This window comes from Sylvia atricapilla, chromosome 22 (genome assembly GCF_009819655.1).
Source record: "Sylvia atricapilla isolate bSylAtr1 chromosome 22, bSylAtr1.pri, whole genome shotgun sequence".
Classification (NCBI taxonomy): domain Eukaryota; kingdom Metazoa; phylum Chordata; class Aves; order Passeriformes; family Sylviidae; genus Sylvia; species Sylvia atricapilla.
Window position 1 is genome coordinate 1,729,799 of NC_089161.1, and position 24,959 is coordinate 1,754,757.

Genomic DNA, 24,959 nt, shown 5'->3' on the forward strand with positions numbered 1-24,959 from the left:
CCACCAAACCAAACCAAAAAACCCCTACAAAACCCCACCAAACCAAACCAAAAAACTACAAAACCCCAGCAAACCAAACCAAAAACCTACAAAACCCCACCAAACCAAACCAAAAAACCCCTACAAAACCCCACCAAACCAAACCAAAAAACTACAAAACCCCAGCAAACCAAACCAAAAACCTACAAAACCCCACCAAACCAAACCAAAAACCTACAAAACCCCACCAAACCAAATAAAAAAAACTACAAAACCCCACCAAACCAAATCAAAAACTACAAAACCCCACCAAACCAAATCAAAAAACCCTACAAAACCCCACCATACCAAATCAAAACCTACAAAACCCCACCAAACCAAACCAAAAAAACTACAAAACCCCACCAAACCAAACCAAAAAACTACAAAACCCCACCAAACCAAACCAAAAAACTACAAAACCCCACCAAACCAAACCAAAAAAAACCTACAAAACCCCACCAAACCAAACCAAAAACCTACAAAACCCCAGCAAACCAAACCCCTACAAAACCCAACCAAACCAAACAAAAAACCCTACAAAACCCCACCAAACCAAACAAACTACAAAACCCCACCAAACCAAACCAAAAAACTACAAAACCCCACCAAACCAAACAAAAAAAACTACAAAACCCCACCAAACCAAACAAAAAACCTACAAAACCCCACCAAACCAAACCAAAAAAACTACAAAACCCCACCAAACCAACCAACCAACCAACCAACCCCACAAAAAAACCCCCAAAACACACAAAAACACCCCAAAAAGAGCCCCAGCCCAGGGAATTTGGGGTTATTAAACATCCCCAGGACCCAGGCACGGTGCAGTGACCCGTTTGGACAGTGGCCAGGGCAGGGCTGGAGCTGCCAGAGGCTGAATTTTGGCACACACCGAGCTCAGCCAAGCCCAGCTCCCAGGAGGACAGAGGTGTGTGAGGTTCCTGGGAGGACCAGACACACACCTCAACATTTTCCAGCTGCCAAGGGGCATTTTCCAGCCTGGGTTTGGGCAGTTTTGTAGAGGGTGGAACCTGAAATGATTTTCCCTTTCAAATGTGGGGTTTTTGTGTTCCCAGCATCAGCACAGGACTCACCAAAACGTTGTCAGCACTGAGGGGGAAAGGTTAAAAATCCTGACACCGAATTCCTGCATGTGCAAAAAAACAGTGAAAGCTCAGGAGGATGAGATGATTCCTGTCAGCTCTGAGGGGCCAGTGACACAATGAGAGAAGGGCAGGAGCACAAACACTTCCAAAGTGATGTTTGCAAAGTTGTCCTCAGGTTTTAAAGAGCCTGTTGTGCTCCAGAGCATTTACAGGTGCCTTTAAAAAAAATAACTTGGAAATTTTCTCTTGCCTGAAAGCAGCAGCACGTCACCAGGCACGCTCTGCAAGTGGAATAATTTGGTTTGTTTTCACTTTTATCAGTGTGAGCAGCCAGAACTCTGAGTTTTGCTCTATTTGTACTCACACTCCAGTTTTCTGGGGTTTGAGCTGTAAAGGAGGAAAATGCTTCCATTCAAAACGATTTTGGTTTAAAAAAAAAAAAAATTTAAATTATTTCTGTTGACTGGAGTTTGTCCCGAGTTCCCTAAATCCAGTGGGCTTTGGTTAAAGCCTCAGAGTCTCATTCACCTCACACAAATATTCCATGTTTTACCTCAAAAAGAACAGCCACATTTCCTCAGCTTCTGTTTTGAAAACAGACAAACTTACAGGGTTGTTGGGTTTTTTGTGTGTTTTTATTGGATGCTTCCAACTTTATAGCTAATAATATACAGATACTCAGTTTTTTCATTGTTCCATTCACATCCTCACAGAGTTCAGCCATTCTGTCACATTAAAATTAAAAAAAAAAAAAAAAAAAAAAAAAAAAAAAAAGCACAACTGAAATAAAATAAATCCATAAGCTGGAAAAATACATTATAAACTTATATTCAAGAAACATTCTCTTTATAATTAAACACCTACTTGTAATAATCGAAGTAGGATTTAAAGAAAAAAAAAAAAACAACTTGATTTTAATTTTTAAATAGGTGGCTTTTGTGTATTTTTTTTTTAAATCATTTTCTATGTACAAGCCCAACCAGTATCTCTGCCTACCTGTGACAGAATACCTGAAAACAAAACAAAACAAAAAGAAAGACACTGAAAAGGAGTTTTTTTTTAAACAAACAAACGAACAAAAAGATCAATACTCATTTTCCAAGAAAATACAGTATAATCAGAACTTTGAACACATGCTTCCCTCATCTGGATTAAGGCCTAAGAGACAGATGTGCTTTAATAAAAGCAGACAGTATGAAGAAAAGTCCTTCCACTTTTCTCTTCAAATTCCTGTAACAGCTCATCTATTTCATTTTCCATGTCTTCTGTGTGCTGTATCTGGAAGAGAAAGAAATCTGAGCAACCAAACTCCGAGGATTTGCTGTCTAGAAAACTGCAATAATCCCAGTTTTTGGGTTTTTTTGTTTTTTTATTTTGGTTTACTGGGAAATCTAAACTGGGCAGGCTGTACCCAAGAGGGCTTTACTGAACTTTATGGAGATTCCCAGCATTCCCAAAGGCACAGAGAGACTCTGTTGGATGTTTCTCTGCAGATCCCAGCCCACCCAAGTGGCATTTCAGGAGGACTTTGTTGAGTAGGCACCATCCCTCCTCCCCAGTTAACACCCGGAGCCTCCAGAATAGCTCCAGGCACAGGGAACAGATGGCTGAAATTGCAACTCCTTGAACCCTTCTTTAGGCTTCTTGGATCTGGAAAGGATTGAGAGCAGAATAAATCACCCAGAACCTGCCTGGGATGGTGAACTCCTCCACCTTGGGGTGTCAAAGAACACAGGACTTTGCTCTGCTCTCATCCCATTGAGGGCAGCTCGCTTGAATTCTAGTTTTTAGTTTAGTGTGGTACAATAAAAGACCACACTATGGTGTTTTTTAAGGTTATTTGGATTCAGGGTGGTTTTAAGGCCATTTGGATTCAGAATGCAAACCCTCACGTTGAAACCCCACCTAATCACAAGTGGTTTGAGGGGAGTTCACTCTGCAAAACCCCTGAGTTCAGTCAGATTCATCCATTTTCCCAACAGCTCCGAAAAAAAGAGCAGGAAAATGTGGGGATTTACATCTTAACACGGATTTTACTGCAACAACTGCAAAATGCAGGAGCTTTATGGGGCACCCCCCCCAGGATTGCTGGTTTTCCTCTTCACTTACACACTGGCAGAGCTCACAGATGAGGAAAGCACCCAGCGTTGCCTCCTCGTGGTTATCCTGAATGTCTACGTTGATCACATGGACAGGCTGACACGTCTCCTGCTCCCTGGAATTTAAATCTGCTCAAAACAAAACACAGCAGCAAAACTTTGGGTTGGGACTGGAGCATGTTTTACACCGAAGTAGTGATAAGGTTTTTTAAAAATGCAGAGGTGTCGTCACATTCCAATTTTCCAGAGTGTTTTTTAGAATTTATTTAATATTAATAATCCCTTTTATACCAAAAAACAGGAGGTGGATTTTGGGAATGTGAAAGGGTCAGTTTATTTTCCCTGCTGAAAAGAAGTTATTGCTCCTCTTACTCTGACAATCCTTAACGATCAAGAATCTCAAAAGTCAAGAAGGATTTTGAGTTTCCTCAAGTGAAGGGTTTGAACTGTTCATTTTTAAAAAAAGCACCATACATCCAACAACACCCTGAACTGCAAGATGAACTCCTGCAAGCTAAGCACTGATAGTCACATTAGAAAATTCTATTTTCTAATAAAAAGAAATAATAAAAAAATATACAAGTGTTTCAATAAAACATTAGGAAAAAAAAATTTCCTGCAAGTGCACCCATTCCTGTTGTGCCTCCCTAACATATCCTTCCTTCCACATCCAGTTTTTAACTTAAAAGTTGCTCTTTCCTACCTCCACTCTGCCCCTTCCTTTTGGCAAACCTGTTTAAAAAGATCATCCTCCACACCCAGAGCCATTTGTGCCCAGGGTGAAGGGCACTGTGAAGGCAGAGAGCTGGGAAATCTGCAGGTGGCTGCTCTTCACTTCCCTTCCTCCCATCTGAAAAGCAGAGGGAGAGCTGCTTTCCCCCTGAGACAGGCTGAAGCTGCCCTCCAGGAGCAGGGGAGGTGCTCTCAGAACACACCTACACATTCCAAACCCTTCACCTGAGCACTCAGAACCCTGGCAAAGCCCACAGGGATCCTGTTACGGTGATGTGACAGCTCACAAGAGGCCAAGTGACAACCCTGAGGCGCTCTGGGTGACACCAGTTCAGCGGTTCAGCGTGGAGGGAACCACTCAAAGCTCACACAAACTGCACCCAGCAACGGCAGAGACAGCAGGCTGTCAGCCCAGGAGGAAACAGAGCTCCTGCTGAAAGCCTCCGTGCCTCTGAGGCAGTTCCCATCCATCCTGTGCTGTGCCCATGTGGAGCTGGAGCTCCAGCTGAGATCCTTCTGCCTCCTCTGTGACTCATTTCAGGCCAGAGCTGCAGCACATTGGCAGAGTTCACCACGCTCAAGGAGCTCCTCCACCTGGACAGGAGGTGTTTAAGGGAATAAACTGCTTGGGGGCTCACAGGAAACCCTGCAGCTGCATCAGGAAAACACCTCAGACTGGTTTTCCCATCAGCTCGTCCCAGTTGGTTCAGTTTTTCAGATTTCCAAGCCAAACACGGAGTGAAATTCCCTGATGCCAGCCCTTGCTGTGCACACACACTCTGTGGAGCTGCCAGCACCTTTTGGGGACAAGGTTCTGCCATCCCTTCTCTCTGCTGCATAAATCCACATCAGGAACTGTCCCAGCACTTGGAGGAGACACAGAGATTTCCAGATTTCTGGAGGACTTCAGGGAGAAGGAAAATAAAAAAACCACTTCAAGTTAACTTGGTTTATCAGTTCAGGCTCCTTACCTTCTACTACTTGATCATAGACTCTTTCTTCACACGTTAGGATCAAATCAAAAACGTCTTTGCAGTTCTGGAATCTTTCTGGTCGTGGCTTGATTCTCTTATTTCTGTCCAACATGTGTAAAATTCCGTTCTGTGTGTATCTGAAGTCGCTTGAGTTAAGTAGCTTTACTTGAAGGAAAGTCATGGTTTTGAGCAAAATGACCAGCACGAGGTAAAATCATTAACGTAGCTTTAAAATAAAAATATTCTGTTTGCAAATCTAAAAATCAGTGACCACTAAAAATGCCTAAGGTGAGTGTGATCCCCATCATGCAGCTGCTTTTTCACAGACCTCTCACTGGCACCACAGCTTTAAAAGGCCCTCAGAAGAAGAACTTTCCTTGAGCAGCTATTTTTATATCCATAAATACCCCACACCCCCCAGCCTGTGCTGTTCTTTTTAACAAGGGATTGAAAGGAATTGAAAGGAAAAATGTCCTACATTCCTGCCAGCCACTGCCCCTCACTTCAAAGGCCACCCCGAGGTGTCCCAGGTGCCACCTGCACAAAATCCTACCTGGAAATGTGGATTTATGCAACTGAAACTCCAAAAGGGAGCTAAAGAAACCCCAGAAGCACATCCCATAAAAATATCCCGAGATGCAAAAATGGGAAGGAATGAAGAAAAACACTGACTTTCTGCCTGTCAGAGCTTCATCACTGTGTGAAAGGAATCTGTGATGCTGCTTGGGAGCTATATTTATGCTGCTGCTGTAATCTTGAGGCTCTGATTTTACATCCTGGAGCCCCTTTTCAGGCAGGATTCTCGAATCCCACTGTTTTGAGCCTTCTGGGACGTGCAGTTTCATTGGGAGCACTCCAGGTTTGACTGTCACATAAACCTGCTGCCTTGTGTAAAACCAAACCCCCTCTGAAGGCAAAGTTTTAGGGACGAATTGGGAAAACCAGGAAAGGTTGGGATTGAGAAAGGCTGGAAGGGGATGCATCTCTCCCTGCCTTTAGCACAGCTCTATTTTTAGCCATCTAAGGACATATTTTTACAATGGAACACTAAGGACAACAGCCTGTAAGTTCTTGAGACAACACTTCTGAGAAGAAAACAATTTCCATCATTTGTAGCAATATGGTAGAGGTCACCTGGGCTTATTTCCTTGCTGAAAAGGTGACAGACATGTATTTCTTTTCAGAAAATGCTACTATTTTTGTAACAGAAGTCCAAAAATTTCCTGCCTCCCTTTCAGCAGGAGCCCAAATCCTCCTGCCCAGAGGTGCACCTCTGTGCTCCTGTTCAAACAGCCTCCAAAGCTTTTAAAACCCTTCAAGTGTTTTTAACTTCTATGAAAAATTAAACCCAGCTTTCTACCTACAAGAGCCTACTTCATGTTGAAAACAGATTAAATTCCTCTGTGTGTCTGCATCACTGCACAACTCCCTGTCATTTCAATTTTGCACCACGAACTGACTGATAGGCTGCTTATCACAATTAAATGTTGTCAATTAGCCTGACTTCTGCTGCATTTCTTTTCTCCACATCACTCCCAAGCCTTTTTTTTTTTAATTTTTCACTCTTCTTTCCCCCTCAAAGGTTTTTCTTTATATTATTAAGGAACCTCCATATATTATTATTATTATTATTAATCTCCTTATATTATTAAGGAATTGTCCAGCCCAAAGCTCTCACCAGCAGCTCTTGCACACCAGCAGCCCTGTGAAATCTCCTGGGGTTTGTCATGTTTGGAAACAAAAAAAAAAACCAAACCCCACTTGGATGGAGCCATCTCAGACCCCTGGTTATCTGCAGAGCAGGAAAATGATTGCATTTTCAAAATACCACTTCCAAAATATCTGCCATTTCCAAAATCCACCAACATCTGCCCGAGTGGCTTTGCTCAGTTGGGAGCCCTTCCTGGGCTCTGCACTCCTTCATTTCTACATCATCCAGTTCAAGAGGGGGGGAGAAAATGGAAAAAAAAAAATCCACAACATCCCACACGCTTTTTTGGGTTCTCTTTTTTTCCCTTTCTAGGATAAAATGTTGCTGGCATCTGTCCCCTCGCTTTCCTCAGTGAGCCTGGAGACAGAATTACGCAGATTCCCAAACCCACACAAGATTTCTGCTTCACAGCCCAGCTCTCTGCTGCCAACTTACAGCTATTTTTTAAATTTTTTTTTTCTCCAAGGGTCCATCTGCCTATAAAAGGAGACTGAAGGAAGCAGTTAAAAGATTTATGGTTTCCTATTTGGTTGCCTGGAATCTTTTTCACCTGGAAAAAGCCAGCACATCCTTTGAGTGAGGAAAGGGGGTGTGCTCTGTACATTATTATTCCAAGGTGTGATAAACAGCTTTTTGCTCTTTGGGAGCTCAGGTGAATGCAGATATTACAACTTGTGAGAGGTTTTTACCACACTGGCAGGTGTTGGATCATTTAAGTCAGGCTCTACTTTCCTTCCAACAGATTTCAGCTCCACACTCCCTGTCCTGTGAATCTCTGCTCTGTTTTCAGGACAGAATTCCCCCTGGTTTTCTGTGCTGTCACATCTTTGGAGCCCAACCATGCTCAGGAGAGGACACCAGAATCTGCCTCCATTTCCCTTCACCCACTGCCAGCCCTTGGCAGAGTAAATCCACCACATTTTTAGAGAGTCCAATTCAGATTTCACCCTTAACAGAGTTAACTGTCCTAAACAGATCCGATTTTGGGTGATGGAATTTAGGCAGGGCGACTCAGCAGTGGAAAGGCTTGATATAAAAAGATGTTGCAGCACGAAAGTTGGGTTTTTCCAACAGGCACAGCATTGTTGCTCATTCTCATGGAGAATTTCTGTTACTGACTGTGCATTCTCTCCTTTCAGCTAAGGATATCCCATACTAGTGATGAAGAATTATTAAAAGAAAAAAAAAAAAAAAAAAGGTGTTTAGCTAAACTCCTAAAGCTTTTACCATCCAAATTTAAAATTCCTCTCATGGATACCAGAAATTCCTTTTACCATCCAAGTGATGGGTCCCTGCTCCAGACATTTGGGTAACCACCCCTCCAAACATCCCTTACTCTCCAAAACCCCCTCATGCCTCTAAACTTTATCATTATTTGTCACTGACAGGACCCAAAAACCACTTTCAGCCACAAGCATCAACCTAGAGATGGCCAAGAGAGTCAAGTCTCTATCCTGTATGCTAAAAGAAAAATTATCTCACTGATCCAAGTACTCAGGAAGTTTCATTTTAACTCCCATGTGAAGCTGAAGTTCATTTTAACTCCCATGTGAAGCTGAAGTTCATAAGTAATTTGAGCTGCAAGTGTTGGGGTACAGAAATTAATTATATCTGACTTAGATTTAACTAGAATTTAGATCTAAAATTCCCATCCCTATCTCCTGAGGTGTCCAAGGCCAGGCTGGATGGAGCTCTGAGCAAACTGCTCTATGCAAGCTGTTCCTGCCATGGACAGGGGTGGAATGAGAGGACATTTAAGGTCCCTTCCAACTCAGGCCATTCCTGAAAATATAAAAGCCAATTTATTAAACCTAACTGGGGAAATGAGACTTATTAAAATGTATACATCCTTTTTAGGAAAAGAAATCTTTATAAAGTAATGGCTGGCACCCAAAGCTTCTACATCTTCAAATAAATCTGCTGATGATTCCCTTTGGTGCAGCTGAGACCACCCTCAAACACTGCATTTCTTCTTTGGGCAAACCAGGAGCAGAGCAGAGTGCTTCTGCCCCGAGCACGAATGGCATTTGCAGGTCTCTTTTCCATATCATCCTTATTTATTTATCAGTATCTGCATTATAAACAGAACACTTTGTGTTAACCTGCCTGTCTGGGAACTGGATATTTCCTTCAGTGAAATGTGGGAGAGGGGTGAGGCTGCCCAACCTTCCTCCACCTTCAGAATCAGCTCCTTTTAGAGGGCATGAAATAAAGACTGGAAATGGGCACAGGCACCACAAATTCCACGTGCCAAGCACAGTGGTGATGGTGCAGTAACTGTCTTCACTGCAGAATACTTCACAGAGAATACAATGCCTGTCCTTTGGAATTGAAAGTGGGCACTTCAGAATAAAGCAGAGATGGTGCACAAGTCTTCTGCTGTTCTTTCACTTGGTGGAGTTTTAATGCTGAACCATTCTATTGGATTCAAATGGAAAGAGAGCAGGGTGAGATGGGATTGTAGGAAAGGATTCCTAATACAATGCCTGTCCTTTGAAATTGAAACTCTGCAGTTTAGAACAAACCAGAGATTGTTCACAAGTCTCTTGTTGGTCCTTAACTCAATAAAGTCTTAACGTTGAACCATTCTATTGGATTGAAATGGAAAGAGAGCAGGGTGAGATGGGTTATCAGGAAAAAATTCTTCTCTGTGAGGGTGGGAGGCCCTGGCACAGGTTGCCCAGAGATGCTGTGGCTGCCCTGGAAGTGTTCCAGGCCAGATTGGACAGGGCTTGGATCAACCTGGGACAGTGGAAGATGTTCCTTCCCATGGCAGGGGGTGGCACTGATGAGCTTTAGGGTCCTTTCCAACCCAAACCAGTCTGGGATGCTAAAACATGCCATCCAAAATGATCACAAAGATGCTAAGTTGGGGGCTTCATGACATTTCTGCAACATTTGTGCCTGCAAAAACGAATGATCTGCAAAAATCCTGAACTTGTTTTCTCAAGTGAAAGACAAACAGCCAGCATTTATAAACCACAAGGATAAACCCAACTGCTCCTAGGAGCTGGTCCAGATATAAATACCCACAGGCCAGCCCTGCTCACTTCCTGAAGCCTGGCTGAGCCCAAAGCTCAGGGGTCTGTACCCACACATCAGTGAAGGCAGCAAACACCTTGAGTTCAGCCCTGAGCTGAAGTGCCAGACAAGAATTTATCAGTGCTGAGCAGCTGAAGCTGTATCTGGGGTGAAAATGGACAGATCCAAGCTGCCAGAGGGGAAAAGAGAGAGAGTGATGGCAAAGTCCAGTGCCAAAGAGGTGGAGAAGGGATGTCACAGACGTATTGAAGGGACCACCAGAACAAGGGCACCAAGGACAAGATGATTTGAGGATGTGGCACATCTGACTGTACCATCAAACAGCTGAGTGTGCACTTCATCCAAATGTGAACTTCAAGAGGAGTTTGGTTTGGTTTGGTTTGCTGGAATCCAGTGTTTGATCAGCTGGCAGTGAGTGACACGGAGGTGACACTTCTGCAGCCATTCCAAGGAGCAGCAGGTGAGCCAGAGGCCAGGGAAGGTCACACACGACTTGGGGATGCTCCCCTCAGGTTTGGAAGCAGTGCCAGATCCCAGAGACGAGCAGCAAATGCAGGAGGTCTGTAGGGAAGGATGAATCATCCCCTTGCCCAAGGAAAAAGGGGCTGCAACAGCCATTTCCCAACTGTCACCATTTGTGAGCGTCGTGAAGCTCAGAATTTCCACTTACAGCTGAAGGTACCTCAGACAGAGCAAACCACAAGCATTGCAAGCCCTAAATCGATTAAACCATTTCATTTAGCACACTTGGGACACCACAGAATACAATCACAGACAGCAGGGCCACTTGGCACCAGGGGCCTGCAGAGAAAGCACCACGCTGGATGAGGTCTGCAGGAAATATTCCTGGCTTGCAATCAACGCCAGTTTAAGGAATTAAAATTGCTACCATGAAAAAGGGAATTGGTTTAGAATAAAGAAAAAAAGAAGTTTAAGCATCCCTAATGCTGGCATGGAAGTTTTGTGTCAATTGGAGGGAATTTCAAGGCAAGAAGCATCGACTGTCACTTCGCTCTCCTCCAAACTGGGATGAAAGTGCCAAAGAATGAAATCACTCCAGCTCTGAACAGATTTTCCAAGAGTCATCAGCCTGAGACTGGATCCTTCAGTCAGAATTCCTCAGAGCAGGTTTGGGACTCACCTTGGATAAGGAAATAAACCTTTCAGACTACCCAGAAAAGACAGGATGGCAGAGGCTGTTTGATGTTGTTGAAAAGCATTGGCTATCAGATCAGAGTCTGCAGCTTCTACCATGTCCCAAAGCTCAAACACAGGGGAAATCAAATATTTAAATAATATATTTTCAGCTCATATATTTTTAATAATTTGATGTATTGCCTTTTTAATGTGAACAAAGCCAAGATTAAAGGCAATGTGATCAGAAAGCAGATGAAGAAGTACTGAAAATTTGCTGCCTGTGAAAGGCCTGAGATTTTGTGAAGCATTTTGGTCTTGCAATCCTTCATGGAGGAAAAGGGATTGGAATTCAGCCTGTGGCTGGAAGCATGTTGATTTGCAGAAATGTGCCTCTCAGAAGCCTGTTTAAATCCAGTTTAAACACTTCTTTCCATCCTCATCCCTCCTCTCTATTTCCAGGAGCACTGAAGTGCTTTGTAAGACATGGTAAGGAAGAAAATGAGACTTGTACTGCACTGCTCTTGGAAGAAGTTTTGCCACTGACACACAGGCCATGATTTCAATTATTTTTAGCCCTTGCAAGGCTAGGCTTCAAAGAAAAAAAAAAAAAAAAGAAAATACCCAAACCAAACCAAAAAAATATAAAAAAATCCCTCAACATATCTAAATGAAACATTCCCAAGTGGCTTCCAGAGACACAGCTCTCCTGCTGAACAGCTCAGGAGAGAAGCTGACAAAATCCATGAAGAGAAACCAGATGAAAATGTAAGATAAATACATGCATGAAGAGCTTACCTGAAGTAGAACTGAGATCAGTTACTCCTCAAGACTGAGCTACATATAAAATATCACATGGGCATCCAACTTCAATGTGGACTTCACAGAGTTAAAGCTAGATCCCATCACCAAGATTATCACCACCTTTTTTTTTTTTTTACAGAGAAGAAATAATGTCTTCAAAGAAGATGCACCGAGTTCTTCTTCATTTCTGGGATTTTCCTTCTAACTGAAGCAGCTTTAGGAAACTTCTTCAGGACACATTTTCCACCCTCCCCTCAACTTTGTAATTTCATGGAGCTAAGGAGCTAAAACTGGAATCCTATCTATAGTTAGGTCAAATTAAAAGAGGAGGTAAAAAATGTCAGAACAGAGCAGGAGGCCAAGCTTGCAGGGTTGGTGCAGGCTGCCTAGAAATCCTAATTAAAGATACCCCCCTATCTGTGAAAATCAGCTTTAATGTGAGGGTCACAGACACATCAGTGTTGAGGGAAGGAAAGAAACCATCAGCCACGGAGTTACTCACATTGCTAAAGAACCCAGGGGCAAATTCCTGCAGAATTCTGGCCAAATTTCCACTTGAACAGCTCCTATCCCTGGGCACAACAACAACTGCTGATGAAGATTTAAACTGGGTTTAAATTGTTTAGCAAGTTTCACCCTTGACTAGTTTTTGCCTTCACTTGAAGACAAGGCTCAGCAGCGGCTTTTGCTCTATTTTTGTTTCAGCTTTAAGGTCACCACCACAGAATTAGAATTAAGTCCTCAAACCCCTTCACAGAGTTGTAAGGGGCAGGTAATGATAAGGACAAGGGATGCTAATGCTGGGAAGGTGGGTGACACATGCAAACACAAGGTGGTGTATGGAACTACAGACCATGGCTGTGTCTTCCTCAAATTAAGAGCAGAATTCTCTACTGTTGTCCTAGAAATAACAAGAGGGATGTTTTAAAAAGCAACGTTCAGAACACTGTTGAATGGTTTTGGGGCCAGTCCTTGATTGGGGCTCAGGGAGTTTAAATGCTACATTCTAAAAATTCAATGGGAGATGCTGATACTTATTTTAACTCTTAAGTTTCAACTGCCACATCTTAAAAGGCTTTGAAGTACTTCCATTTTAGCTCTACTGTAACCACCTACTCAACTGAATCTGAATTCCTGGCTCCATTAATCCCTGTGCTGCTGAAATTCAACATATGCCTTCAAGGTATGAGAGCCTGTGCTCTACATTTCACTAATTAACTGCCAAGAAGGTACTTTTAATCTCTGCAGAGTGGGTTTTTAATAGTTGCTCCCCTCTCTTCACGAGTGAACAGCAGAGGTTCAGTGCATCTCTTCTCTCTAAGACAATTTTAACCTTGCCCTGAGTGAGGTCCAGCAGTGCAGCAGCTCGTTTTGGTTTGAGGCCACTGCTTCTTGAACCTGGGGGTGGTTTATTTGGGCAGAGGATGTCCCCTCAGAGCCACAATGTCACTGAGTGTCCACAGGGCCTGCAGGGAGAGCACTCAAACCTCAGGGGTCTCCTCGCTGGAATATGGGAACAAGCAGGGTGGTGGCAGCAAGACTCCCAAATTTCAGACTAAGAGATGATGAAAGCAAGGCTGGGAAACAGAATAAGCAGCTCAATCATATGGAAGCACCCCTCCTTTTGTACCCCCATCCCAAAGCACACTCCAAGCCCGTGAGGAGAGCAGCCCCTCCCACCCCACAGGTAATTCCCAGCCCTTTCTCTGAAGTTATGCTCACCCAACAGAACTGAGAGCCCCTGGGACACACACACACAAAAACCTATTCCACAACTCGCTGAAGAGAGCAGCTCTGGTTTTGGTTAAAAGTCTTTACCCTCAAAACCCACTTCTGGAAATGGAGTTGCTTTCTGTGCTGCCAGTCTTCAGTCTGAAAACCTTCAATTATCTGAGAATCAAAAAAGCAAAGTCACAGAGGCATTTGCTGTCGCCCTATTTCCCTTGCAGTGGCTGCTGTTCAAACCTCCTTTAAATCCTGAGAAAAGGTTTAACACTGCAAAGATATTTGGGGAACACAGCAAAGCATGGAGGAGAACCACCATGGTGACTCCAAAACATGCCTGGGGGGAACAGATTTGCTTTCTGTTGGTTTTTTTTTTTTGATTAAGTACTGCCATATTCATCACAGCAGCAGTGAAGAATTCAAAAAAGAAATCTCAAGTCGTTGGTGCTCGTTAAAATTAATTCTCAGTTCAAGGAATTTTCTTTTAAGCAGTTCTTTTAATCAGGATATGGATATGGCATACCTCATTAAGATGGGTTTGCAAGATTCTCCTTTTCTCTACAGGCAGAGGTATTAAAAAAAAAATCAAATAAACCAGCACATCACATGTGACATATTAAGACTACATCCTAAACTTTTAACTTTAAAAAAAAAAAAAAAAAAAGGATCCTTGTTGAAAAAACATCTAGAATGAGTTCCCCAAGTTTTCTTTGTGGGTTTTCTTATTCTAAAAAAAAAAAAAAATCAACTTTAAATATAGGTATTATAAACTAATGCAGTTGGGATATTTTTAGTAGTGTGCCTAACCCCCATCACCTTTGCTCTCCAGAATTAAATGTCACTGGGGCCTCCTCTGTCCATTCTTTATAACAAACTACAGGGTTATTTTTTTTTCTCCTCGGTGCACAGAGCAAAGCACATATCACAAAATCCTCAGTGAGAAGGGTGAGCTCTTTAATGAAAGGCATCCTCTCTCCCAGAGAAAGTATTCTGTAAGCCTTACCTGGCAGTTTGTCTGAGCTAAATACAACATTAAAGTCGAGGTGGTCGCTCTTCCCAATTCCATACTCAGGACAGTCTTTGCACTGAGAGGGATCCACAGTGCAGGGGAGGCAATGGACAATCTGAGGGCACTGATGTGTTCATTCAAGAGCTAAACATGGTAACAACACTACAAAAGAGCATTTGGAATGTGTGCACTGGAACTGGGTAACAATTTACAAGGGAGCATTAAAGGCCCACTGTTTAAAAAAAAATAAAAAATAATAATAAAAAATAAAAACCTCCTATAAACTGAAATCATTTGAAAAGTTCGCCAGCCAAGCAACTCTATAGATTCTTAATGCCAAATAATGAATTACACCTTTTCAAGGATGAACCACACTGGATTTTTTAAAGAGGCCATGCCACAGGGATACAGTTCTTTGTCTTTCCTAAGCAGATCATTGTACATCTGATCATATGTTGTTTTGAAGTCATAAACATTTGGCTTGTCTGGGGCTGGTCCTGGCAGTTTCACGTGAGTCCCCGTGCCAAAGGATCGGACGCTGAATCCTCGTTTGCTGAAAGACACAAGGGAAGGGGGGGGGAGAAGGCAATTAGTCTGGATGGACTTAATTAAAGTGCTGAAGAACATGAGAGTGAAGTTTAAAAAGCTCTTAGCCAGCAGCCAGCTGGGCCACCGACTCACCAAGAGGACCCGAGGTGGATTTTCCTTGCAGTTACAAGCTAAAGTCACACACATTTCAAGGGAAGCACCTCCATTTGGCAGGAATTTTCTCACAATTATGGCACACAGTTACTTGGAAATGTCTTTTGGTGCTTTCAGGCATCCTGGATTTGCAACAAACCGTTCTGTATTCGTGACAACACAGGCAGAGATGGTTTTCTCTTGGTACAAGTAACTAATTGTTATTGACTGATCGATACTTGAGTGTTGCTTTTTATTTTTTGAAGTGTCCTGCTGACACTCTTGGCCTAACTGCATTCTTCTTCTCACTTTGTTGCCCAAACTGCCTCTGGTGGGATTGAATTAACCCAGGACAAACATTTGTGTGCCTGCCACTGAAAACCACACAGAGCAATTACCTTCACACAAGTGGGGCAGATGTTCTGCTGGCTGCTCTCTAAAACTCTTGGCTAAACCAGGGATTACTTCATTCCATTCTTATGAGTAACTACTTGTTTAATAGTTATAATTAGGGAAAAAAAAAAAAAGAGGCAGGAACCTGCTTGTTTTTAGGAGCAATGCCAAAATGTTCTTGCTGATTACCTGAAATATTTGAACCTCAGTAGTTCCTTCAGTATTAAAAAATGGCAATCTATTAAATAATGGGACAAAAAAAGAGATTTTCGGGTGTTTTGGTGGTCTAATGGATAAAGCTACAGGCTGAAACATTTGGGTCCCTAATGACAATGCAACTTGAAACAGCAAGACCAGGACTTAATCTGATTTTTTTTAAGGACTCACACTTTGAGCTCGAATGATTTTAGCAGAGACTGAAGGGAGTGTACAACGTTAAAACAAAAAGCAAGTGAACAACCCAGTGCCTGTGTCCCCAGAAATAACCCCAGATTTGCAGGGCTTTCCTCTGAGGGGACTGAGCAGAACCAGGACTCAGTGCAAGAGGCAGCCCCAGATCCTTGGTCTGCACATCCAAGGAAACTCAGCAGAAGACACCAACTCAAACTGTCTCTTTGCCTTCAAAGGATGTCCTCAAAGTGATGCCAAACGCTTCTGGGCAGAGACTGTGCTCACCTCCTGCCCCAAACTCCAACACAGCTCTGAAACCATCAACACTTATTTCCTTCAGTTCCTCCCACTGCAACACAGCCCCTCCTTTCTTTTTTTCTTGCTTCCTCACACTTTTTTTTCCCCTCCAGCAACTATTTATAGGTGCCTATTTCTGTAAACAGACAAGATACACGAGGCTTTTTTGCTTCTTTCTGCAGGACTGGTGGCTGAAAACGGATACAAGTGGAAAAAAGTGCAATTCTTTGCCCCTCCCAGCCCTCCATCACATGTAACTGGTGCAGTTATGAGTCACTGTTCATTTATTTTCCCTGCAACACTTGCAGATACAAGTTTTGATTCTGCTGCTTCTACTGGACGTGCAGAAGAGACATAATATGTACAGAAGAAATTGAACTGCTAAAAAATTCATGTTTCAATTTGATCTTTTTTTTCCTATGGTTTCCTCCTAATTTTAATTTTTTTTCCCTTTAATATTATTCTTTAAAACAGGTCTGCTTGGATCACACACATTAAAACATCCACCTCTAATTGCTGTAGATGTCCTTGAAGTTTGCATGATCTCATAGAAAGGCAATCTGAAATCTCTGACGTTCAACACATCAAAAAAATTTGTGCCTCCAAGGCCCATGAGCCATTCAAAATTACTTCCTTATTATAATAGCTGGAATATGAATTCCAGCTTCCTTTCAACAGCTGGAATCTGAGTTCCTCACGTGGAATTTCAGCGAGTGGTAGTGTCAATTTCTACACTATTTATGCCCCAGGTACAATGAAATATTCTAAAAACATTTCAACACATTTCTTGCAACAACTAGGGCAAGGGAGAGGGGAAAATGCCTCCACGGAGCCATGAGTCAGGAGCTTTTATTAAATATTATTCAGATTTTATTAAATAGCTGGAAACATCCAGTGTAGTGAATCATCAGGTGTCTGTGGAAATGTGGCATATTTGTAAAAATGAATAATTCCTACAAGACAATGGGTAGTTAAGTGTTTGGTTCTGGCCTGGTAAAACTACTCAAAAAGTGGGAAAAAAAAAAATAAAAAAGTGCTTTGTCACAAAAAGTAAAGAGTGAGACAGACTAAGAGATTATCCTAGCACTGATTTCTGAAAATGTGGAGTTTAAACTTTACCAGACCATATTTCAGGAAGTGATTTCTATTAATCCTGTTGTAGATAAAACCAGCAATGAGTTAAGGCCAAAGTGAGTCACTGATCTCATCATCTTCAGCACTTTGCTCACCTCAGCCCAAAGCTCATCACAGAGGACTCACAAGCACCACTCCAGTGCCCCTGAGGATCTCAGGGCTCACTGAAAACAATTCTGAACTCAAACACCAACCTGGACCACCACAGGCTGGGACCACTCAGCTCCAGGCACTGGCAGGAGAAATAATAATGATCTCTGCAGCCTGAGACGTCAACTTTTTTGTCTACACCTTTCTTTTATGTCACTGTTATTTGGGGATCTCACACATTCTTATTAAACTCCTTTTCAGTATGTTCATAACAGCACAGCTTCTCTTTACAGTGGCTGGAGGAAATATTACTAAATGTTGTTAAAGCAAATGGAATAAATCCTGTAGTGCCACTGCACTGAGAGTGGTGAAGGTTTTCAGGGGACAAATCACTGATTTCATCGCATCCCTTTCCACAACAGGGAGCAGGAAAATAACCAGCAGCCCTTTTAGGCTACTTGGAAAATATCTTATGCCATCCAATCAATATTTTAATAAAACACCCCTCAAAACAAGCCCACACTGCTGAACAGCAGCACAAAAGCATTGTTCAGTCATTTTGAATACTAACAATTTGGAATTTGCATTATTGCTACTAAGCTGTCAAATTAAAGCGTGCTTTAATATGAAAATGTGAAAATATCTCCTTCTTGGGGGGTTAGTTATTAATTTAGGGTTTCTTAAACTAGGCAATACAGATGTCAATACCTCACTGCATTTTGGTGCTGATAAATGCTGTAATAAATAAATAAAAACTTATGGAAACAGCACAGGTGGAACTGAAGTCCTCTTACACCTCAGTGCTCAAGTCTTAACATCAATATGAAAAGTTAAGCTTTTGCTACAGGGCTGCAATATTTGAATTTTCCTGCCACTAAGATGTCATGTTCATGCTCCTAATTTCCTAAAAGCCAGCCTTCTACAACAAGGAATATGTGCCTGAAGTGTGTTATCAGCATTTTAGAAATTTTTACTGCCAGTAAGTGACACAGAGAGCTTGAACTCAGTAACTTCCTTCCAAAGCCACCAGGGTACTACCAAACAAACAGAAATGTGGAAGTTGCTGCATAAAAAAGTTTGGCTGTAAGAGATTTACCCTTCCTGCCTCCCTCCTCTGAGGGAGAACCAATGCCTGAGTCTGCAGGCTCTACGAGAAAATACAAAATAAAAGATAAAATCACCTCCAGAACGCGCTGGTTTTGGCTGGGGTGGAGCTAATTTTTGTTATGGATTTGTGTTTGCAACACGGGGCTGGTTTTTGTTATTGCTGTGCAGGGCTTGCCCAGCACTCAGGCTGCTCTGCTCCTCACCTCACCCCACCCCAGCAGAGCCTGCAAAAGCAAATAGCACAGGGTGAGGAAAACCTGACCTAGGGAGGGGTTACACAGCCGGTCTGACAGCTCTAGAGGAGGGATCTCTTGTCTTTCTGCACTGCTCTTCCTGCTCCCCTTGGCTCAGCACACCCCTGTGGGGATGGCTCTTGCCCTATCAACAAACTTCTGACAGACCTGCAGCCTGACTTCTGCTGGAAAATCAGAACAAAGTGTTTAAAACTTGGTTAGTTACGAAATACACGAGCACGGGCTGAACGCTGGAGCCCAGGCTTTGTTTTCCAGCAGCACACAGAATCTGTGCCTTTTAAAGCACACAGAATCTGTGCCTTTTAAAGTCTCGTCACTCACAAAATACCTTAAAGTTTCACAATTCCTCAGCTTCTTCCTAACTCCTCTTCCTCTTTTAATCACGTGTTCCTTCCAGCTGCACACACTGCCCTGAAGTGGTGAGGCAGGCTGCCTTGGAGCCAACACAGACATTTTTCTGAAGGTTTTACTGACAAATGGGCTGCTGTTGCTTTAGAGCAGCGTCAGCAATTTATCTCTGTTTTGGCATTTATGCTACTGCTGCTATAACTATGAAAGATGTTACTAAAATGAAACGTTTTCTAAACACACTTTTGTTACTTTTCGATTAAAATCTTAAGTGAGAACAGACTTAAAAAAACCCTAAAAAACCACAAAATAAACTGCCCCTGCCACATTTGGCAAACATCAGTCACACCGGAAGTGATTTATTTCTGCAGAAACACAGGGGAAGGAAAAAGGCCAGACATCAGAAGTAAATTTAACTTCGTCCTCAACACTCAGCTGTTAATTAAAACTCAGAGCCAGCATTATTAGAGGGAAAACAATGTCCTGTTTTCACAGAACTGCCACAGGTATCATCCGATGCCAAGAGTGAGCGTGAAGTGCATGAAACTCTGTCACTGTAAGATGGCTGCCAGACCAACTGCTTCTATTATTTATTCCTCTCAAAGCTTTTATTTTTATTTACACGCAGCTTACACACGGTCGGTTTGCTTTCTAGGCCATCAACGTGTATTTCTAATGTGAATGCTTCTTTGCTTAACTCCAATAAAATAGCCCCGACCATCCTTATCGTGTTTCTGCAGTGCAAAGGGAAGATTCAGGGACACGATTTGAGGCGGATCAGGTCTCTCACGTCCATCAGTCTGTCCCAAGTCTCCTATCTCACCTCTTCAGCCAAGCTGAGAGCACTTGGGAGTGCTAAACAGATTAACACTTGTAATCTCAAAAGACATTTAGCGTCCTGAACTGAATGTTCTGGTTCTCCTGTGAGAGGAAAGGGCTTCCTTTCAGGGCATGGAGCAGCTCAGTGTTCACAGAGTGTCAAGGGGTGGGAAAGGAATTAAAAGCCAACCCATGGGCAGGGACACCTTCCACCATCCCAGGCTGCTCCAAGCCCCGGCTTTGGACACTTTCAGGGATGGGATAACCACAATTTCCCCGTGCCAGCGTCTCGCCACCCTTTTTAATCACACTGAAAAAAAAATCCTTCCTAACATCTAACCTAAATTCCCCCCCTCTATGTCCTTTTCTCCTTGTACTATCAATCACTCCAGCTGCCGATGAAGAGTCCCTCTCCGGCTTTGCTGTGGGCCCCTTTCAGATACATTCAAATAAAAAATAAAAAAAGGGTGTGGGGGGAGAGTGGGGAAGAAAAAAGGGCACAATTCAGTTTCCACACGCCGAGACACGGGCCCTGCTCGATGCAAGGCCCCAGTCCGTGTTTCCCGTCAGCGAGCGCCGGGCCCGCGGCCTGCAGCGCGGCGCGGAGCAGGCGAGGTGAAAACGGGTTAAAACGGGGATAAAAAGGGCGTACAAACCGGGTGGAAGCAGGTACAAACGGGATAAACGCGGGGTAAAGGCGAAATGCTACCCCACAACCACAGACCTGCCGGGCCGGGCGCCGGCCCTAACGCAGGGCCCCATCCGCGCCTCCCTGCCAGCGAAGCGCCGCCGTTTTCACGGGGAGGAAGGCGGCTAGGCGGGCAGCAGCGGCAGCTTTTTACCTGAGGATGTTGTGCGCTTCCATGCTGCGGTTCTGGTTGCTGGAGCACACCACGGCCACGCGGAGCGGCGCGGACGGCATGGCGGGCACGGCGCTGGCGGCTGCCCGCGCCTCTTTCGCTCTCGCTCTCTCCCTTCACTCGCCGGCCGCCGCTCCACAAAATGGCGGCGGCAGCGCGGCGGGCGGGGACGGGAAGGTGTCAGCAGGGCCCCGGCGCGGCCAACCGCCGCACGGAGCGGGGAAGGCGGAGCCGGCCCTCAGGGGAGGGCCCCGGGAAAGGGTCCGGGAAAGGCTCCGGGAAGGGCCCCGGGAAGGGCTCCGGGAAAGGGTCCGGGATGGGCTCCGGGAAGGGCCACGGGAAAGGACCCGGGAAAGGCTCCGGGATGGGCTCCGGGATGGGCTCCGGGATGGGCTCCGGGAAGGGCCCCGGGAAAGGCTCCGGGAAAGGTCCCGGGAAGGGACCCGGGAAAGGCTCCGGGAAGGGCTCCGGGAAAGGCTCCGGGAAAGGGCCCCGGGAAAGGAGCCGGGAAGGGCCCCGGGAAAGGCTCCGGGAAAGGACCCGGGAAAGGCTCTGGGAAGGGCCCCGGGAAAGGCTCCGGGAAGGGCCCCGGGAAAGGCTCCGGGAAAGGCTCCGGGAAGGGCCCCGGGAAGGGCCCCGGGAAAGGCTCCGGGAAGGGCCCCGGGAAAGGACCCGGGAAAGGCTCCGGGAAAGGCTCCAGGAAGGGCCCCGGGAAGGGCCACGGGAAAGGCTCCGGGAAGGGCCCCGGGAAGGGCCCCGGGAAAGGAGCCGGGAAGGGCCCCGGGAAAGGACCCGGGAAGGGCTCCGGGAAAGGACCCGGGAAGGGCCACGGGAAAGGACCCGGGAAAGGACCCGGGAAGGGCCCCGAGGCTGCTCGGCCCGGGCAGAGCGGAGTGCTCGTGTATGGAAGGGTGAAGGCGCAACGTGGAGGTTGTGCCGCCTCAGCCCGAGTTTTCGGCCATATATTTTAACAATAATAATAATAATAATAATAAAATAATAATAATAGTAATAAAGAAGATGTGGAGGTGTTGGCGCTCAGAGGAGGGTAGTGGAGGAGAAGCTTTATGAGCAGCTTGTTCAGCCTGGAGGAGGCTGAGGGGAGACCTCATTGCAATCAATGTACGACTTCGTGAGGGGATGGACTTCGTGGTCCTCAGCCCGAGTTTTTTTGACAGAAATATTAATATTAATAATAATAATAGTAATAATAATAAAGATATGGAGGTGTTGGCGCTCAGAGGAGGGCAGTGGAGGAGAAGCTTTATGAGGAGCTTGTTCAGACTGGAGGGGCCTGAGGGGAGACCTCATTGCAATGAATGTACGACTTCGTGAGAGGATGGACTTCGTGGGCCTCAGCCCGAGTTTTCGTCCATAAATTTTAATAATAATAATTAAATATATATATATACAGAGGTGTGTGCTCAGAGGAGGGTAGTGGAGGAGAAGCTTTATGAGGAGCTTTCATCAGATTTCATCACATAAAGGGCGATGAGGCCTCAAGCGCGCCCGAACGCAGAACAACCCCAGCGCGAATCCCTGAATCTTGCTGCCTTTTGTGGAATTAAAAAAACCCACAACTCGTCAGAAAAGCAGGTTTTTAGGACAAATCTCCCTGTGTCTGGCACTAGATGGCGGCCGAATGTCATCCAGGCATTCGGGGGAAGCGTGGGGACGGCCGCAGGATTGAGTCATCCCGAGGAAACAAAGTCATTCCACATCCCGGGTTATCCCAGCCCGGACCGTGCCCGGGGGATCCGCAGCCGACACAGCGACAGCAGATGGTGCTGTGAGGATTCATCATGGAATTCTGCGTTCTCTCACGCTTTTACTGCAAACGGCACGAATTAGAGCGGCCAAACGTCGGGTTTATTTGTGTACCCACCCGACTGGTGAAATAGCAGAAGGACTGGTTTCAGAATTGTTTTCTCGCCATACGCGTTAAAATTATCACACTGCTTCTTGCTGAGCCCGGCTCAATTCCATTTTTCTCTGAGGTTTTTGTCATATTTTCCCTTTTCCATCTCATAATGCTTTTATACTTTGCTCTCCTTGCACTATTTCAATGGCAGGAGGTGATAATGGAGCAGGAGAAATACAGGAGATAAACCAGGACATCAAAGGAACAAATCTATTCCCCAGCCCAGCTGAACTTCACTAGTGAGGCAGGACTCTCTCCTCAGTGCTTCCTAAAAATATTTTCTGCCCTCCTATTGATTTTTTTTCCCTTTGTGCTTTCTGAGTAATTTTTTTCTCCATTATCACCACAGCATTTCCAGCAGAGCCTTTTCCTGACATTCAGCACCTGCTCCCACAACCACCATTCTCCTCTCCTCCCTCCATGTAAAGCCTCTCCCTCTCTCTAGTATTTTCCATTAAAAATAAAACTTTTCTCACTCCTCCCTCAACTTTAACAAAGAAATCTTTCCCCTTTCCTCATGCAGTCCTTTTGTCACCCAGCATTTCCCACCTAAACGTGTCCCCTCAGCAGCTTCTTGCCCCTGCCTGCAAAAATTTCATTCCTTGGGTCTCCTCTCAACCATTCCTATGCCTGTCCATCATCTTAATTCTTATTCTGCAAATAATAAGATCTGGGATTATCAGAGATGCAGTGATCAGACCTGTGCTGAAGCAACACCATTCTCAGGGTGGATTTGCTCAGGTTAAAACTGCCAAAAACCCCATCCAAGCATCCCCTGCTGTAATTCCAAAGCTTTCACCAGGAATGTGACTGTTACCTGCCCACCTTTCCTTTGGAACACGCTGGTAAAACACAGCAGCAGTTTGCAGCCTTGTAAAACTGAAACTCCAGGTCTCCATGGAAGCAAAAATCCCAGCTTTTGCCTGTGAATAAAGCCAGGCAGCCTGTTTACATCCCACAAAAAAAAAAAAAAATAAATCATATTGCAATTAAGAGAGAGTCTTTGCCTCAGGCACAGACTGCTTCCTCCAGAAGACTCAAAGCTGGGGTCAAGCTGGGCTTTGAGCTGCTCACATTTAAGCAATTGTTTTCCTCACATTTAGCAAAGGGCAAGGAAAAACCAGCCTGTTAAGGTGCAGATCATTCTCCATTTTAACTCCTGGATGTGGCCTGCTATTTGTACTGGAAATGACTGGATAAATGCAGGATAATAAACACCTGAGAAGGCACCACATGGATTTTTCATAGCAGGTACTTGTATAGTAACATGGAGAATGTGTAGTTGCCTTAGGAGCTATTTCCACTTTTTCCCAAAGAGGCTTCTCAGCAGTTATAAATCAGCTTTCTGCCACTTCTTTATTGCTGCCTGGACAGGCCAGGATGGATTAGCACTCCACAAGCTGCTCTGCACGTTTTGGGAATTGCTGCAAAGACTGGAGAAAGCTTTAACTCTGCAGTCTCCCTAAGGCTTGTGGCAGCTGAATTTTCCCTTTTATTATCACAAGAAATGTCTACATTCATGGGAGAGGAAATTTCTATAGTGATAGAAGGAAAAAAAAATCCAAGTTATCAATGGGTCAACAGATATTTTGCTTAATGTGACACAAAATCAAATAGGAAATACTCTTGACTTTCTCTTCCACACATCCTGATGTGTTCAATTAAAGCTTAATCCACTGAAAATGAATGAGAATCTGAGATATTGTTTCCCACATCTCATTTATAAAGCATGGGAAAAGGAAAAAAATAGGAAAAAAATCCTTAAGAAAATTGCAGATTTTCTTTTGTCAGGATTTATATTCTTCTTCTACCCTCTGCCCAGGATGCTGTTGCAATGCAATCCCCAGAGAGTGAGGACTAAAAATGTGAAATGACTACAAAAACATCTCTTTAGCATCTTCTAGGTGCTGTTTCAGCAGGTCACTGTATCCATTATTACCTGCAGAGGTGTCTCACTGAAGACAGCCACGTTCAAAGCTGTAAATTAAATTTTCCTTTCCTCAGACTTACATCAGTGTTATCACCTAAATTACCCAGTCATCTACAGTCCAAACCTCTAGTAAATAAAATTGAGCCTTCAGGGAATAAATCTCTTATTTTCCCAATAAATGTCATAATTTTACAGTAGGCAATGGAATATTATTATGACCAGTTTGGGCAGACTTACTTTGAGTCAAGCAAGATCTTGAACCATTAAATATTGATGAAATTATCATTTCTTTTCATTATCCTCTTAATTTATTCAGTTCAATGCCAAGGTGATACAAGGCTCATTGTTTATACAGCTGGTTTTCACATCTGGCAATTC

The 24,959-nt window shown here is 44.2% G+C and overlaps 1 protein-coding gene across 1 annotated transcript; it reads right to left on the reverse strand.

The window, feature by feature from the left end:
* Positions 1 to 1,922: 1,922 nt before the first annotated feature.
* SSU72 (SSU72 homolog, RNA polymerase II CTD phosphatase) lies at positions 1,923 to 20,913 on the reverse strand. Its single transcript, XM_066334129.1, has 5 exons — positions 20,713 to 20,913; positions 14,767 to 14,910; positions 4,930 to 5,069; positions 3,237 to 3,355; positions 1,923 to 2,405 (listed from the first exon to the last, which is right to left on the reverse strand). The coding sequence occupies exons 1-5, from the start codon at positions 20,790 to 20,792 to the stop codon at positions 2,304 to 2,306; spliced, it is 585 nt and encodes a 194-aa protein (XP_066190226.1). The 5' UTR covers positions 20,793 to 20,913; the 3' UTR covers positions 1,923 to 2,303.
* Positions 20,914 to 24,959: the final 4,046 nt, after the last annotated feature.

Coding starts and splice junctions, on each gene's coding strand:
- SSU72 (XM_066334129.1), bottom strand. CDS start 20,792: ATGCCGTCCGCGCCGCTCCGCGTGGCCGTGGTGTGCTCCAGCAACCAG. Junction 14,911..20,712: donor GAAGCGCACAACATCCTCAG/GTAAAAAGCTGC, acceptor TGTGTCTTTCAG/CAAACGAGGATTCAGCGTCC. Junction 5,070..14,766: donor CTTAGGAAAGACAAAGAACT/GTATCCCTGTGG, acceptor AAGCGACTTCAG/ATACACACAGAACGGAATTT.